At 35.8% G+C, this 16851-nt stretch overlaps 2 protein-coding genes across 3 annotated transcripts; both read left to right on the forward strand.

The window, feature by feature from the left end:
- The first annotated feature begins 6530 nt into the window (after window positions 1-6530).
- On the forward strand, window positions 6531-6869 carry LOC121972962 (protein GRIM REAPER-like). The gene has a single exon (XM_042524571.1). The coding sequence runs from the start codon at window positions 6531-6533 to the stop codon at window positions 6867-6869; it is 339 nt and encodes a 112-aa protein (XP_042380505.1).
- Window positions 6870-8614: 1745 nt separating this feature from the next.
- On the forward strand, window positions 8615-14914 carry LOC121971834 (proton pump-interactor 1-like). Of its 2 annotated transcripts, none has more exons than XM_042523292.1 (8): window positions 8615-8783; window positions 10933-11308; window positions 11523-11717; window positions 11813-11992; window positions 12129-12323; window positions 13541-13639; window positions 13707-14228; window positions 14315-14914. In XM_042523292.1, the coding sequence occupies exons 2-8, from the start codon at window positions 10937-10939 to the stop codon at window positions 14633-14635; spliced, it is 1884 nt and encodes a 627-aa protein (XP_042379226.1). In that variant the 5' UTR covers window positions 8615-8783; window positions 10933-10936; the 3' UTR covers window positions 14636-14914. The 2 variants fall into 2 exon arrangements, with proteins under 2 accessions (XP_042379226.1, XP_042379227.1); XM_042523293.1 differs by having other exon boundaries at window positions 8617-8773; window positions 10929-11308.
- Window positions 14915-16851: the final 1937 nt, after the last annotated feature.

A 16851-nucleotide genomic window follows, 5' to 3' on the forward strand; every position in this document is an offset into this window, starting at 1 on the left:
AGGGTGGGTCAGTTGAGTTGGAAGGAGATCTCGTATGATCCTCTGGTATCGGTTCTTACTCTCCACACTTCTGCCCTATATCCTTTGTTGTTTTATTTATAGAAATATGCTCTCAAACCTTAACAGGCTATTGGGTCTCAGGTTTACAAGACATTGCTAGCTAGTAGTACATGGATTCTGTCCCAATATAATCGGGAAGTAATTAGGTTGGATTTGCTCAGCTGCAAGGAGATCTTATCCCCTTATATCAACTTCTATTATTGAGTATTCTCGAGATCATCTTAGTTGAAGAAGCATGTTAGTGTATTTCATTATCCTTGGGATACAATACGATGGTAAGAGGTAAGACCAACTTCCATACAATGAGTTTGAATCTTGCGCAAGGCATATCATATGCTGATGGTATTCAAACCACTCATAATGCTGGGTCATCCGCTAGGACTCATTTATGTTTTATGAATTTATTTTGATGGCTAATAAAATTAATCTTTTTTATAGGACAAATCAGTCATCTTAAAATTAATTGCTTCGAATAGTAGTTGAATTAAAAAGAAAAGCTTCTTTCATCAAATATATTATCAATAATATGACACAACATATTTTATATATATATAATATTTTATGGAAGCTATTCGAACCAATTAATTCTAAGATGACTTATCTGTCTTATGAAAAAGATTTTACTAGCCATCAATAAATAAATAAATTATATATATATATATAGAGAGAGAGAGTTTTGATACCCTATGTGACAATCACCTACGGGACTATCTGCGACGCCTGTCGGGATACATGAATTGAATCCAAACGCTTGGACACCCCAGTAGGGACACCTGAATTCAATCTAGATACCCCGATTATTTTTTTTATTCTTTGATTTTTTTAAAATAAACATTTCTCGGATATAAACCTCAAATATATTATTATACCTTGTGTAAACACCTATTTTTTTTTTCTTTTAACTTAATCACTATAACCTAATTGAGAAACTTGAATCTTAGAAGTAAATCTTAAAATTTTTTAGTTTCAACACGATAACATAACTGGGAAGTCACATTATTATACCCCGTAAACACCTAATTTTTTTTATTTTTTATTTTTCTTTTAACTTATTCCTACAATCTAATTGGGAAGTCTGAACCCGGTAAAATTTTAAATTTTTTTAATTTGGTTTTAACATTATAATCTAATTGGGAAGATTAAATCCTAAGGATAAAGAGTTTTTAAAAAAATCATATCAACCCAGGCACGTTGATCAAATCTTTGTTGAAAATATAAACTAGATTAATTAAGTATTTAATATTGTGTGTATGAATATTAGAGGTCTTTTGGAGGATTCATGAATGACTCTTTGGATGATGCATGTATATCATTTAACATTGGTTCATGTATTTATGTAGATACATCTTGGGTATACCCTATAAATACCCTATAGATTTAACAATTTAGATATGAAGAAAAATATGAAGAAGTAGTTTCCTCCTACTTTGAGTGTTATAGTTTTTTTAGTTTTTGCTCTTCATCTTCTAACAAAGTGGTATCAGAGCCACCATTTGTGTTTGGAGACAAAGCTTGAAGAAGATGTCGAATGGAACCCCATTTGTTGTTCCATCTCTCACCAAGGAAAATTATGATAATTGGTGCATAAGAATGAAGGCTTTGCTTGGATCATATGAAGCTTGGGATCCTGTGGAGAATGGCGTTGATGAAAATGTGGCATCCGCCAAGAAGAAGGACCAAAAGGCGCTCACCCTCATCCATCAAAGTTTGGATGAAAAGATGTTCGAGAAAGTTGCTGCGGCAACTACTTCCAAGCAAGCATGGGAAACTCTTCAAGCTTCATTTAAAGGTGTTGATAAAGTGAAGAAGGTACGTCTCCAAACATTGAGAGGAGAGTTTGAATCTCTACGCATGAAGGATTCCGAATCCATTTCAGATTATTTTTCAAGAGTATTGGCTGTCACTAATCAGTTGAAAAGATATGGAGATGATATGAAAGATGATCGAATTGTTGGAAAAATTTTGAGATCTTTGGATCCAAAATTTAATTATATCGTGGTTGCCATCGAAGAGTCTAAAGATCTAGACACCATGACCGTTGATGAACTTGCCGGATCTTTACAAGCACATGAAGAAAGATTGATAAAACCGGTTCAAGAATCGGTTGAACAAGCTTTGAAAGCAAAGCTATCATTGAAGGACACATTCCAAGGCACATCCCAAAGAGGCCGCGGACGTGGAGGATCTCGAGGGCAAGGCCAAGGTCGAGGTTGTGGTCATGGAAGAGGTGGACGAGGTGACAAAAACACCTCATATAATAATGAGAGGAGTCAAAACTTCAATCAAAGAAGAAGTCGTGGAAGAGGTAGAAGTCGTGGAGGCCATCAAATGAGGTATGACAAATCTGAAGTTGAGTGTTTTAATTGTCATCGTCTTGGCCACTATTCTTGGGAATGTAGAAATAATATGGAGGAGACAAATAATTTTGCGGAGTGCAATGATGCAAAAGAAGATTTGGGTCCTACTTTGCTTCTAGCTTGCAAAAATGATCAAGATGAGAATGAGAGCACATGGTATCTTGATTCCGGTGCAAGTAACCACATTTGCGGAAGGAGAAATTTGTTCGTGGAACTTGATGAATCAACCGATGGAGATATAACTTTTGGCGACTCTTCGAAAGTTCAAGTGAAAGAAAAAGGTACGATTTTGATTCGTTCAAAAGATGGAAGTCATCAATTAATTTCCAATGTGTTTTATGTGCCGGCCATGAAAAGTAACATTTTGAGTTTGGGCCAATTATTGGAAAAGAATTATGATATTCACCTAAAAGATAAATACTTGGCATTGAAAGATGAAAGTGGAAGATTGCTTGCTAAGGTGCCCATGACAAAGAACCGAATGTTTTTGCTAAATATTCAAAGTGATGTTCCTATGTGTTTGAAATCTTGTTTCAAAGATTCATCTTGGCTATGGCACATGAGATTTGGGCATTTGAATTTTGATGGGCTGAAAATGATGAGCAAAGGAAGAATGGTGAAAGGATTACCTTCCATAAACCATCCTAATCAACTTTGTGAAGGATGTCTTCTTGGCAAGCAAGCGAGAAAAGGTTTTCCCAAGGAGTCTTTAACAAGGGCTCAACATCCATTGGAGTTGATACACTCGGATGTGTGCGGACCAATCAAGCCATCATCACTTGGTGAGAATAATTACTTTGTGCTTTTCATTGATGACTATTCTCGGAAAACTTAGGTGTATTTTTTGAAGGCAAAATCGGAGGTGTTTGAAACCTTCAAAAGGTTCAAATTAATGGTGGAGAAACAAAGTGGCTATCAAATCAAAGCTCTTCGGTCTGATAGAGGTGGAGAATTCACATCTAATGAATTCAAGGTTTTCTGTGAAGAAAATGGCATTCATCGAACGATGACGACTCCATACTCACCACAACAAAATGGAGTAGCAGAGAAGAAGAACCGAACTATTCTCAACATGGTAAGGAGTATGTTAAAGAGTAAGAACATGCCAAATAAATATTGGGCCGAAGCTGTCTCTTGTGCAGTATACTTGATGAATCGGTGTCACACCAAAAGTGTTCATGGTATGACACCTCAAGAAGCTTGGAGTGGATACAAGCCAAGTGTTTCACACTTGAGGGTTTTTGGAAGCATTGCCTACACACATGTTCATGATGAGAAAAAGAACAAAGCTTGATGATAAAAGTGCAAAGTATCTCTTCATCGGCTATGATCAAAGCTCCAAAGGGTACAAGTTGTATAATCCAATCAATGGGAAGATTGTCATAAGCAGAGATGTGGAGTTCGATGAAGCAGGTGTTTGGGAGTGGAGTACTACAAAGAAAGAGAGGGGATATAGTTCTTTCCTTGATGATGAGGGGAAGAAGGCATGGCACTACCTAATACTCCACCACCAACACCACCGCCACAAGATTCACAAACAAATGAAGCAAGCTCAAGTGAAGGGCCTCAAAGATTCAGAAGTTTGAGTGACATTTATGATGCCACTGAAGAGGTAAATGTTGGTGATTTTACTCAATTTTGCTTACTAGCAGAAACTGAGCCTATAAGTTATGACGATGCCGCTCATGATAAAAAATGGAGAAATGCCATGAATGAAGAAATCAAGGCAATTACAAAGAATGATACATGGGAGCTAGTATCATTACCGAATGGAAAGAACACAATTGGTGTGAAGTGGGTGTACAAAATAAAGAGAAATGCGCAAGGCGAGGTTGAAAAATACAAAGCAAGATTGGTTGCCAAGGGGTACAAGCAAAAAGCCGGAATTGACTATGATGAGGTATTTGCACCTGTTGCTCGTCTTGAAACAATTCGGTTGATCATTTCTATTGCAGCTCAAAACTGTTGGAGAATCCATCAAATGGATGTAAAATCCGCATTTTTGAATGGAGACTTGGAGAAAGAAGTCTATATTGATCAACCTTTGGGTTATGTAGTGCCTAACGAAGAAAATAAAGTGCTAAAATTGAAGAAGGCTCTCTATGGCTTGAAGCAAGCCCCTCGTGCTTGGAATAGCAGAATTGATAAATATTTTCAAGCAAATGGTTTTATCAAGTGTCCACATGAACATGCTCTCTATGCAAAGAATGATAAAAAATGGTGATATGTTACTTGTTTGCTTGTATGTGGATGACTTAATTTTTACAGGGAACAATCCAAAGATGTTTGAAGATTTCAAGAGAGCTATGACAAAGGAGTTTGAGATGACGGATATTGGCATAATGTCCTACTATCTTGGGATTGAAGTGAAGCAACGAGATGATGGCATATTTATTTCTCAAGAAAGATATACTAAAGAAATTCTCAAGAAATTTGATATGAATAATTGTAAGCCGGTCGGGACACCCGTGGAGTGTGGAATCAAGCCACACAAGAATCAAGATGGTGAAAAAGTTGATCCAACTTTATTCAAGAGTCTTGTTGGAAGCTTGAGGTATTTAACTTGTACTAGACCGGATATTCTTTTTGGCGTTGGACTTGTGAGTCGTTACATGGAAGCTCCTACTACTTCACATTTGAAAATTGCCAAAAGAATTCTTCGCTACATCAAAGGTACAATTAATTATGGTATCTTGTATGCTTTCTCGGACAACTTTATGCTTGTTGGCTATTGTGATAGTGATTGGGCTGGAGATATTGATAGTCGAAAAAGTACTACTGGGTTTATTTTCTTTATGGGAAACTCAGCTTTTACTTGGAATTCTAAGAAGCAACCTATTGTGACTCTTTCTACTTGTGAGGCGGAGTATGTAGCTGCTACTTCTTATGTTTGCCATGCTATTTGGCTAAGGAGTTTGTTGAAAGAATTGAATCTGTCACAAGAAGATCCAACGGAGATTTATGTTGATAATAAATCTGCAATTGCATTAGCCAAGAATCCGGTGTTTCATGAAAGAAGCAAGCATATTGATACAAGGTATCATTTTATTCGAGATTGTATATCGAAGGAAGAAGTGAAGCTTGAATACGTGAAGTCACAAGATCAAGTTGCTGATATCTTCACGAAACCGTTGAAATTTGATGATTTCAAGAAGCTACGTTTTTTACTTGGAGTAATAAATCTAGTTTAAGAGGGGATGTTGAAAATATAAACTAGATTAATTAAGTATTTAATATTGTGTGCATGAATATTAGAGGTCTTTTGGAGGATTCATGAATGACTCTTTGGATGATGCATGTATATCATTTAACATTGGTTCATGTATTTATGTAGATACATCTTGGGTATACCCTATAAATACCCTATAGATTTAACAATTTAGATATGAAGAAAAATATGAAGAAGTAGTTTCCTCCTACTTTGAGTATTATAGTTTTTTTAGTTTTTGCTCTTCATCTTCTAACAATCTTGACGCCTGGATTTATAAGGTTCAGGCGCCTAAATTCAATCTAAGTGCCCTGAGCATGTACTCTGCATATTAGACGTTTCTCAAAAATGAATCTGGACGTCCACAAATACTTCCGGGTGTCACACATACTATTCGGTATCCTGATTCTTAAAGTGAATCAGGCCGTCTGGAAATATATCGGAGCGCCACACACACACACTAATACTAGTCAACAACCTAGGGTCCTAACAACATTAAGTGTGATCTACGCCTACAGTTCGACAATGGCTGAAACTTCAAGAAAATATATGATGGCCTCGGATGACTTTAACTGAACGAGAAATCGAATGCAGATCTAGGTTAAGACATAAATGCAAAGAGTGGGAAGAAAGCAACCATTGAATTACAATTGCTAAGCTTTGCATTATATTTAATTTCAAGCAGGAGAGAATATATTTAAACGCTCTCTAGGGTTTAGTCTGGCAGAGTTTAGGGACGTACTGAAATAGAACGCAGGGTAAAAGTCAACTCTCGGAATTTATAGCTCGAACACTTCACGTGCTCCTTTCAATGGCCGCCGGTGAGCAGCCAAATTCATTGCTATATAGTAAGTAGAGTGAGAGAAAGAGATCGAGTCAGCTGGGAGCTAATTAGCGCAGTAACCATGGCCGCAGCAGCCGCCGCCGCCACCTTCTTCGTTCTGGCGCTCGCCCTCTCGGCGTCTCTGCAGTTCCCCGCGTCGGCAAGGAAGGGCGGCCGGTGCGAGCAGTCGGGGAACGGCATGGCTTGCCCGGGGGCGCTCCACTGCTGCAAGCGCCGCTGCCGCGACGTCCTCTCCGACCGCCACAACTGCGGGCGGTGCGGCAACCGGTGCGGCTTCGGCCGGCTCTGCTGCGCCGGCGGCTGCGCCGCGGTGGCCTACGACGTCGACAACTGCGGCGGCTGCGGCCGCATCTGCCCGCCGGGGCAGCGCTGTGAGTACGGCGCCTGTGGCTATGCTTGATATCTATGCAGTGATCAAATTACCTACTTACTGGAAAGAAGATTAAATAAAAGCATTTGGACAATATCGATCGAGAGAAGATAAGAAGATTATGCCAAAGAAAGACTGTTAATTAAATATTCGCAAAGTTGGTTTTTTTTTAAGTATGTATAAATTGTATTTTGAATTTATCTAATAAAGAGAAGATCTACTAAACTAATTGACTTTTGAAAATATGAATTATTTGAATTTTTGAAAATCTGAATTGTTTGGATTTTCAAATGTCACCCTGACTTTTCTATGGAAAAAATAATTTAATTTAATATTATACTTATCTTAGTAAAAAAAATTTAAAAAAATATATTTTTTAACCTTGTTAGTTTAAAATATTTATAGAAGCTTCTTTGATTATAGTGTTGTCAATTCTAAGATTTGGGACTAAAGAGAACTATATTTTTTATATAAAACAATCAGAGAAAATTAATGATGAGAAAAATTCATAATAATATACCGCAACTGAGTCTCGAACTCTAGATCACTGATTGTTTCACTTGTGGAATTACTAATAAACCTTGAAATTTTTTTAGTGTGAATAGAAAAAAGGATATTAACGTAAATTCATTTTAGGATTCACCAAAATTAGTTAGTAAAAGGGAGAGATTTTTAATAAAATAGTAATATATATATATATATATATATATATATATATATATATATATATATATATATATATATATATAAATAAATAAAGACTTATATATATATATATATATATATATATAAATAAAGACTATTAAACATTTTATTTAATCATACTTTGAGAAATGCTGCATGTGAAAACAACACTTCCTCTCTTCGTATGCTTTGAAGTGTGTCCTCATTGACACAATTGTTATATACATAAGTCCTTATTTTAATAATTTTAGAATTAATTTTTAATGGATATAAAATATTTTAGTGAGTGTGAGATTGTTAAAATGACGACTTCATTTTTACTATTAATAATTTTTGAAGTGTGTTAAGATAAACATCGCTTGGTGTATATAATAAAATTTGTTCGTGAAATTTAATCAAAATTGTTATATACACTAAATTGATAAAGATTATGATGACAATCAAAATAGTATAAAAAATAGATTTGTTATTTTAACGGTCTTTTCAGTATTGATTTCATAAATATAGAGAAAAGTAAATATAGATATATAGATCATAGACATATAATAAAATCAAATAAAATATTTTTTTTCAAAAAATAAAAAATAATCAAATTAGACGTGATTGACAAAAGGTGATCGCGGTCTCCCAACATTTTTGCTAACCAATTTTTATTGTGAAGAAGATAAATTATAAATGATTATTATTAACTTCTAAAATAATGATTGAAACACGAGGAAGTTCATCTTATCCACTGAAGTATCCACAAGGCTGCTAACGAGGGAAAGCTTGAAAAAAACACATTCATCCATCTGAATGACAATAGATACACCTGTAAAAAAAATTAATAATAATAAAAAATGTACATAACTTGTTAAATATCTAGCGATGCTTGAAAAAAAAAAAAAATCCTTGACACAGCTGGTCGAAATTAGTTAGGCAAATTTAGCCGGTTCGCCAGATGGTCGATGCAGATTGTTATTTCCTAAAATCGAACGGCTCGATGGCTCAACCGAAATTTAGAGGGCACTTAAACTTTCCGCATGGCGGTGGTGGGGCCATCTGCTATTTTACTCATTTTCTCTCTCCACGTCGCGCCACCCGAAATGGAAATTCTACCGTATCTGCGACCCAACGTATTTGCGACTCTGAGAACGATATATAGAAATCCTCAATTAGGGCCATCTCAATTGGGGATCTTCCGTCCCCTATCTGTCCCTCCTTCGGCGTAGGCTGCGATCTCGATCACGTCTCCCCGATCTGCGTCCCTCACAGTCACAGGCAACTTCTCCTTCCAACGATTTGCTTTTAGATCGATCGATCGATTTCAGTGTGCTTACCTTTTTTGACTGCATGAGTTCGTTTTCTTTTTATCGATGCTTGTTGTCCTTTTCTTTTTTTTTTGTTCAGATTTCGTCTGTATCTTCTTATTGTTGGAAAAAAAGTTGAGGCTTTGAGTGTTCGATTAATCATAGGTATCGATGGATCTTGGGATTATTGGTGGAGTGGAGGATAGGGTTTAGGGATATTAAGATTTTCTAGATATTTTCCGCTTTTGTGCTTAATCTTGGGAGTGTCCGCTCGATTTTGGACCTTCTCCGTATTCTTTAGGCATGCATCTAAATGTTTCTTTCCCACTTGATAGTGATTGAATAGAATGATACTTGGATGATCTTGATCCGAAATACTGATGTTGTAAATTGTACCATCCATCCGTTTAAGATTTTTATTGCTAGAGGAATTGAACTTTGTTTCTGTTTTAGCTTTCTAATCCCTTGACTTTTTTTTTTGTTTTATTGCTTGCGTTGACAGGCTAATATAATTGGAAGAAAACAATTCTGTACTATCAATTTTTATGATATGGTGTTTGTTGGTCATGCACAGCTGCTTATTTTTATATTGAAGTGATCTTTGGTTTAGAAAGAGTTTTTTTTGAGATTTTGCGTTTTAATGTTGGTTTTGGTGTTTTTTTGTTTCACTAAGAAGTTCTTAATGACTACATGGGTAATCGGTTCAGACATCCTTGGTCCTGATTGTCACCTGCTTACATAATTGAATGTTGACATAAACTGATCGTGATCAGCTATATTCCACTAATGGAGTGACATGAACTGTCGATTAGGGTTTATTTTGCAAGAATATCTTGTGTTACAACTTGAATTTGAGGTATCTAGCTCATTGACTGAACCTAGTTTTGTTCATGGCATCCATTTTACTGGCCAATAATTTAAGGTTACATCGAAATGTATGATTACAATCCTATGCTGAATGCTGAGCAACACTTTTCTTGATCCTTGATTCCTCGTGCATATTTTAACATGTTACTCTCATTGTTAGTGTTTTGTTTTGAGTCAAAGCTCCTTGCTGTTTTGCCTTTATAACTACTTTGTTATCCATGGCATCTACAATCATGCCGTGAATGACGTGCACTGTATTGGAAATCTAGCAACCCAAAAGCATACAATTGTTTCTTCCAATCTAAAGAGTCTGGATTGAGTGTTGATCTTGTGCAATCTCGCATTTTGAGCTCTTCATATGCAAAACATCACGATACAATTGTAGGCAGCATCATTTTAATCTTGTCTTCATCCTCTTATTTATTTGGTTCTTACTCCCCTAGTGTTTCAATCCTTTTGATAAATAAAATTTAAGATCTGAATGTTTCCTTGGGCATTTTATTCACTTTCTGATAATTAATATTTATCTGTGATTACCATTTACCATTTTGTATCCTGGAAATAGCCTCTTGCAAAAAGCAGGGTAAGGCTGCGTACAATGGATCCTTCTTCGGGACCCCGCATGGCGGGAGCTTCGTGCACCGGGCTGCCCTTTACCAATGGATCCTTTACCATTTTGTGTGGAAAGACCATTTTTTTATGAAGTTGGAATAAGTGTAATGGTATACAAGTTTAAATTGGGAATTTAGTTTCTGCTACTACAAAATTACTAATTTAACATTATTCCAGGCAGATATTCTCTTGATTTTATGTGTGGAGGGGAATATCATCTGTGAAAAAATAACAACAATTTTGCGTTGAGATAACATTGACCAAGAATCACTAATCTTATTTTGTTCTAGTTTATCTAGAGAAACAAAATAGGGACAACAAAAATCCAACTACATATTGTTCTTCAGTAATTATATTTTTTGCAAGATACTATGACAAACCATATAGTTAAGTTCAATTCTTTTGTACTTACTATAAAGGACAATGTTTTGACCATGTCCTTTACGTTGCCACTTGTATTGGTGTTTTTACCTATCCAAAGATTATTTGAAATCACATGTTTTCTACTGACTCATGGATTCTTGGGAGCAATATAGGGCTTCGAACTTTTTTTCAATATCATTCTCTACTTGCTTGATTCATTTTTTCAGAAAGAATTTTTTAAGATGCGTACCAAAAGAAATTCATTTAACATTTGACAGAATCATGGTCATGGAGATCCTAGGGCATGAAACTACTCAAGAAAACATCAACGAAGGAACTGAAGAGGATAACTCTTTCATTGCCATAAGAGAATGCATGTCAGACACTAAACAGGGTAATGGACTGGATGAATTAGTGAGACTAAATGTAGCCAATGGAGAAGTTAAAGAAGGGGACCAATCAACCAATGCAAATTTACCAATGGATGCTGTGGAAGAGTGGCCTGCTGAAAAGAAAGTTTATAATTTCTATGTTGCAAGGTACAGGACCTTTGAAGACCCTAAACTGAAGGCAAGAATTGACCATGCTGACAAAGAGGTCACTAAGTGCACCCAAACCAGGGTTCAGATTATTGAAGCCTTAAAGGCAAAAAGGGTATATCATCATAAATTAATTCTATTTGGAGTTGTATCTTCTTGTTGTGTTCCACTATTCTTTTTTGTCTTCCAAATTATAGTTCACCATTAGCAATCTTTTATAATTGTGGAGTGGTGGACTTGTGAGATAATCATGAGAGAATTGGATAAAAACCATTGATAAAGCAGTTTTTAGTCTCAAAACTTATTTGTATTTAATGCTTTAATTGCAGTCTGAAAGATCAAATTTGATTGTGCAATTAAAACCTTTGACTGCTGAAGACAAACAGTATCGAATGACAATGGATGAAAAGAGAAAGTCAATGGAACCACTTCAGGATGCTCTTGGAAAGCTGCGTAGTGCAAATATTGCTGTGAAGGAAAAGGGCATGGGTTTATGTTCTTCAGAGGAAGAGCTCAATAATCTTGTAAATATTCACTCATAGATTTATTGATATTTTCCATGGGTTGATATTTTACTCAGGGTGCCATGTAGCTGATTTTTTCTCTTTTGATGAGACAGATTTATGGCTTGAACTACCAGATGCAGCATGAGAGTCTAACTTTAGTTGAAGAAAAACAGATGATTAAGGAGATAAAAATGCTTGAAGCAACAAGGGATAAGGTTATTGCTAATGCCAGTGAAAAGGCTAAGATTCAAGATTCATTTGGTCATAAAGAAGCTATTCAAGACCAGGTCAAAGTAAGTGGCATATATTTCTCTGACTATTATACGAATTCAGATGTTGATTAATCTCACCGGAATATTCTTAGCTTTCTTGGAAATTCTCAATTAGAAACAGGTATTGATATTATTTATTTTGATTGTGTGCTCACAGCTAATAATTGATGACATTGGTGGAATAAAAAAAGAGAAACAACCAATTCGTATGAAAATCAAGGGCCTCAAAGATGAACTCAAGGTTTTAGATGATGATATTAGTTCCTTACAGGAGGAGTTGGAAAACATCAACAATAAAAGAAACAAGGCATTTGAAACTCTTGTGGAGTTAAGAAAATCTCGCGATGATGTGGTATGAGTTTATATATACAACTTCAGCTGCATGGATTACTACTTTAAATATATTATGGATTTCATTGTAGACTATATTCATTTTGGCATGCTAACTCTTATTAATGGTGGTAACCCACTGACAACACTAATCAAGGTTTTAAAATGGTATACAGGTGGTACGCAGTTGACCTACTTTATATATGGGCATCTACACTAAAGAAGATATATAGAATGTTTCCTATATGTAGCATACATTTAATTCAATAATGCAAAATGTTTAAATTAATCCTCAAACTACCAAATTAATATCATACCTTATAAATTGTAAATAGTTTTGACTTTTTTTTTCCAGTTCATCTTTTATATGCTTCAACAATCTGCTTAAATAAATGAGACTTGTGTTTTGACACACCCCTTTATGAATTATCTTAATTCATTGCAGTATTGTAGTTTCCTTTAGGTTCTTGTGAGAGTAATAATGGATTTCATTGTGCTAGACTGGTATTTTTCACGACTTGAGTTTGTATTCATAATTACAACTGCTTGATTCTATTACTTGTTTCTTAGTTTTCGTTCATTTGTGAGTTGTTTTTCTCATCCTTGAGGTGTTATATCAATTTGGAAGCTTTGCATTATACTAGCTTTAACAAAACCTTCCTTTAGGAGTTTGGCCCTGCACCAACAATTGGAATCTTTTGTATATTCGTTGTCACTGGCTTTCAAGTAGTACTTTGTGTGACACCATTCTTTTCTCCATTTACTAGTAGTTGGATTGATATTCCCAATCTCCTTGTTGGAAGACATTATAAAACTGTAGTTTAGTCATGCGGCTTTGTTGGAAGAAATAGGCAAAAAGGATTTAAATTTTCATGAGATTGACTATATTTGCTTGCTCATTTCTGCCTTGCATGAGAATCAACATAATTCTATGGCATTTAAAACTATTTTTTTTCCCTCGCTTCTCTTTCCAAGGCCAACTTCAGTTGTCATTTTGTCTCACTATCATTCATGTTTCTTTCTGCTTAATTTTTGGGCTTCTACTTGGCCTTTTCATTATGCTGGAATTTATTTACCTTAAGTTTCATTCTTTTGTTTACTATTTCAAATACATAATAAGTATGGTTGCAATAAAGAGAGCTTGTTGGGTTGCTGTTTATCCGTGATCGGCTACCCAGTAGATTTACTTCAGTAACCAGTTATTTATCCGTTTCTTTATCCTTATCTCTCTGACTCCAGAATGCTTGCTTCTTCCAAAACCGTGCTATGTTAAACCGTGCAAAGGATCTTGCTGCAAAGAAGGATATAGCATCACTCCAAGACTTTGTGTTTAATGAGGTGCGTTGATGCCATCTGTCATTTCATTGTCACCCCATATTTCTTTTGACCGTCTTTTCTATGTCAGGTTGAGAAATTTATGTCTGAATGGAGCAGTGAAAAAGCTTTAAGAGAAGATTATGAGAAGAGAATTTTGTCATCACTTGATATTAGGCAATTGAGCAGGGATGGCAGGATGAGGAACCCTGATGAAATGCCAATTATTACAGTTGAGCGTCCAGTGACCAGAGAAGTGGAGGCCACACCGGCAAAGGCAAATGCCAAACAAGCTGCGGACGTACATTTACCGCAGCAGGACGTTATTCCCAACAAAAAGACCCAAGAAACCAACCTTAAGAAAGCACCCAAGGTTGTTGAATCAAGAGTAGAGGCTGAAGATCCTAAGAGCACTGCCAAGTCACCAGCACTCGAGAAACCTCAGGAGATTCAAAAGATGAATGAGATTGATGCTGCGAAACTCAAAGAGATAAAGAGAGAAGAGGAGATTGCAAAAGCTAAGTTGGCCTTGGAAAGAAAGAAGAAGCAAGCTGAGAAAGCAGCGGCAAAAGCAGCTATTAGGGCTCAAAAGGAATCTGAAAAGAAACTGAAGGCATGTGTTTGTGTGAATTATGATACTGTTTCTCAAGCTTTCTCTCTTATGTCTGAAAATAGTCACATTTCGTTGAAATTTGATAGGAAAAAGAGAAGAGGCTTAGAAAGAAGGCCGGGGCATCAACACCTCCTGCACCCGTCGAGGAAGCTGAAGCTGAAGCTGAATCCAAGGTTTCAGAGCCAGAAGAAGAAGCTGTCAATACTGATGCCCTAGTTGCTGAAAAGAGCAAGGTTGAGAGGGGAAATGCTAGATTCAGAAACCGACCAACTGGAAGGGTCAAGGCACCTAAGATCATATTGAAAAAGAAAAAAACATCATCTTATTGGATATGGGCTGCATCAGCTGCAGTAGCTGCCGTGCTATTAGCGACCCTTGGATACTACTTGGTTTCCACTAGAAAGTGAAGACGACATCAACGATCATTCCCTCAAGAAGTTCACCAGTTTTGCAGATGGGATAACTTAGTCACTAATGGAATCTTCTTCTAGTAAAAAACACAAAAAAAATCTTATGTCTTTCTCCACAGGAAGACATCGGGTAATGTAAACTTATCAACACTCGGTTTAGCTGCATGCATCCTCGTTGGTATTCTTTTTCGTCTCCCGGCAACTGACTGTTTCCCTTGTTTTAAGTAGGTATAACTTTTGTCTCTAAATGAATAATTTCTATATTTTCTTCCTTTATCTTCGTTTTGTTTACAGATCTACTCTTTTGCGTAGGGATTATTGGTGTTCCTTATCTACAGGAATTTTGTAGAAAGCCTATTGGCGTTCTTAATTTGAAATTTCACTAATAAATTGACTCCCAAAATTTCGTTAATGCATCTTTATCAGAGGTGGAAAAGAACTTTGTACAAATATATCTATATCTTATCTCGACGCACACAAATTATAGTAAAATGAGAAAAAAATACCAACATCTAGAGAATCTGCACATCTCTATCAAGCCAAAAAAACATGGTTTCCATGATTAGTTTCAATCGTCCAATTGATTGGTGTGTAGCCAATAGTTTAGGTGAAATCTTATTGGGTGACTTACCGCCTCATGCAATAAAATAATTTATCTATCTGTATTTTACTGGGGCTGATAATACTGAGCCGTTGAGCAATATCATCTTTTCTCCAATTGACTAGAACTCAACCCAATCAATTGAAACTTTAATAAAATCATTTTGTTCTTTGAAAAGGGATTTTATACAAGTCAATTAATTTAAACCTACCACAAGTTAACACTAATTTAAATCTTTTTCTAAACACATTAAAATAACTTTGTTGGAATTCTCATTGTACCAACAAGTATTACATGTCATTACAATAATTATCTAAGTTTGCCAAAAAAAAAAAATAAATAAATCAATTGACAGATCTAATTTTCTAGAACTATCTCAAAAATTTGAGGCTATAGTTTATACTAAACCATGCATTTTATTACCCAATAAGATTCTACATATTATTGTGAATAATATTTAAATTAGCTTTGTTTGTGCACCTACGACATTCTTTCATAAACAACGCACGACAATGCAAGGCTTTGCTCTTTTGTCTCTTTAAAAACTGCCAATGAATATTATAAGGTAAGTCAAAGAAGCCATAACCCTCCTGACTCTACAAAATAAATGAAGATGATATCTAGTGCTAACAAGTAGAGTTACATTTGGTCTGCCCTTTATACATCATAAGAACCTTCATTCAAGTTCTAATCTATTTCCATGAGGCTTCAATGGCGAGTGGCAAACCACAATGTGGCATAGTGGTGCACATGCAACAATGTTAGGTTATTTCCTTCATTTTTTTAAGGGATAGTCAGGTAGAGGACATAATTAATATCATGATTCAGACTACTTTAACATACAATGAAACCCTTGAACCTTCATAAGTTAAATGTAACTATAATTTCATGCATCCCAGTTTTAATCAAATAGAAATAATCTATCGTAAAATGTGAAGATTTCTATATAAAGGAACTTATGTATATTGCCTGATGGTTTAATGCATTTGTTGGAAGTTTTTCTTTTCAAAAAAAAAAAAAAGAAAAAGAAAAATGGCAATTCTTATGAGTTAGCTTAGGAACCATGAGATCCTTGTTTATTATACTGACAATATCAACAATATAGGAAGGCAAGGACACAGTGGCACACTCCATCTGTTGGTTGATGTAAGACTACCTAAGCTGGATAGAGTTGGCAAGAACAAAAAGCAGATGTGTCCTGAATGGTGGTGTGTTGGAGTAGTCCTTGTGCCACCTCTTTCATGACTCTGGCTATACTTTTGATAGTTTGAGCTGAGATCTCCAAGCTAATGTAGTAAGTTGAAGGGATGCTGTGATATATAAGCTGACCTTTGATGCATATGGAGGGAAAATAATTTAAGACTTTTCCAAAGTATGAGCAGAACGTATGCGGGGTGGTTGCTAAGCGATAACCCGTTTAGCAAGGAAAGATGTAGTAGCTAAAACTACTGTCAAATGGCTCATGTAGCAGGACGGATGAAGGTTTTCTGCATCCCAACTAAAATGGCTGAAATTGTTGGAATGCCATTTTACAAGATAGCAGAAGCTACTTCAAAATTTGCATGTCAGAATAAGAGCATGATTCCTGTGTGGCTACTGAGCTGACAAGCAG

This window comes from Zingiber officinale, chromosome 4A (assembly GCF_018446385.1).
Source record: "Zingiber officinale cultivar Zhangliang chromosome 4A, Zo_v1.1, whole genome shotgun sequence".
Taxonomy (NCBI): Eukaryota; Viridiplantae; Streptophyta; class Magnoliopsida; order Zingiberales; family Zingiberaceae; genus Zingiber; species Zingiber officinale.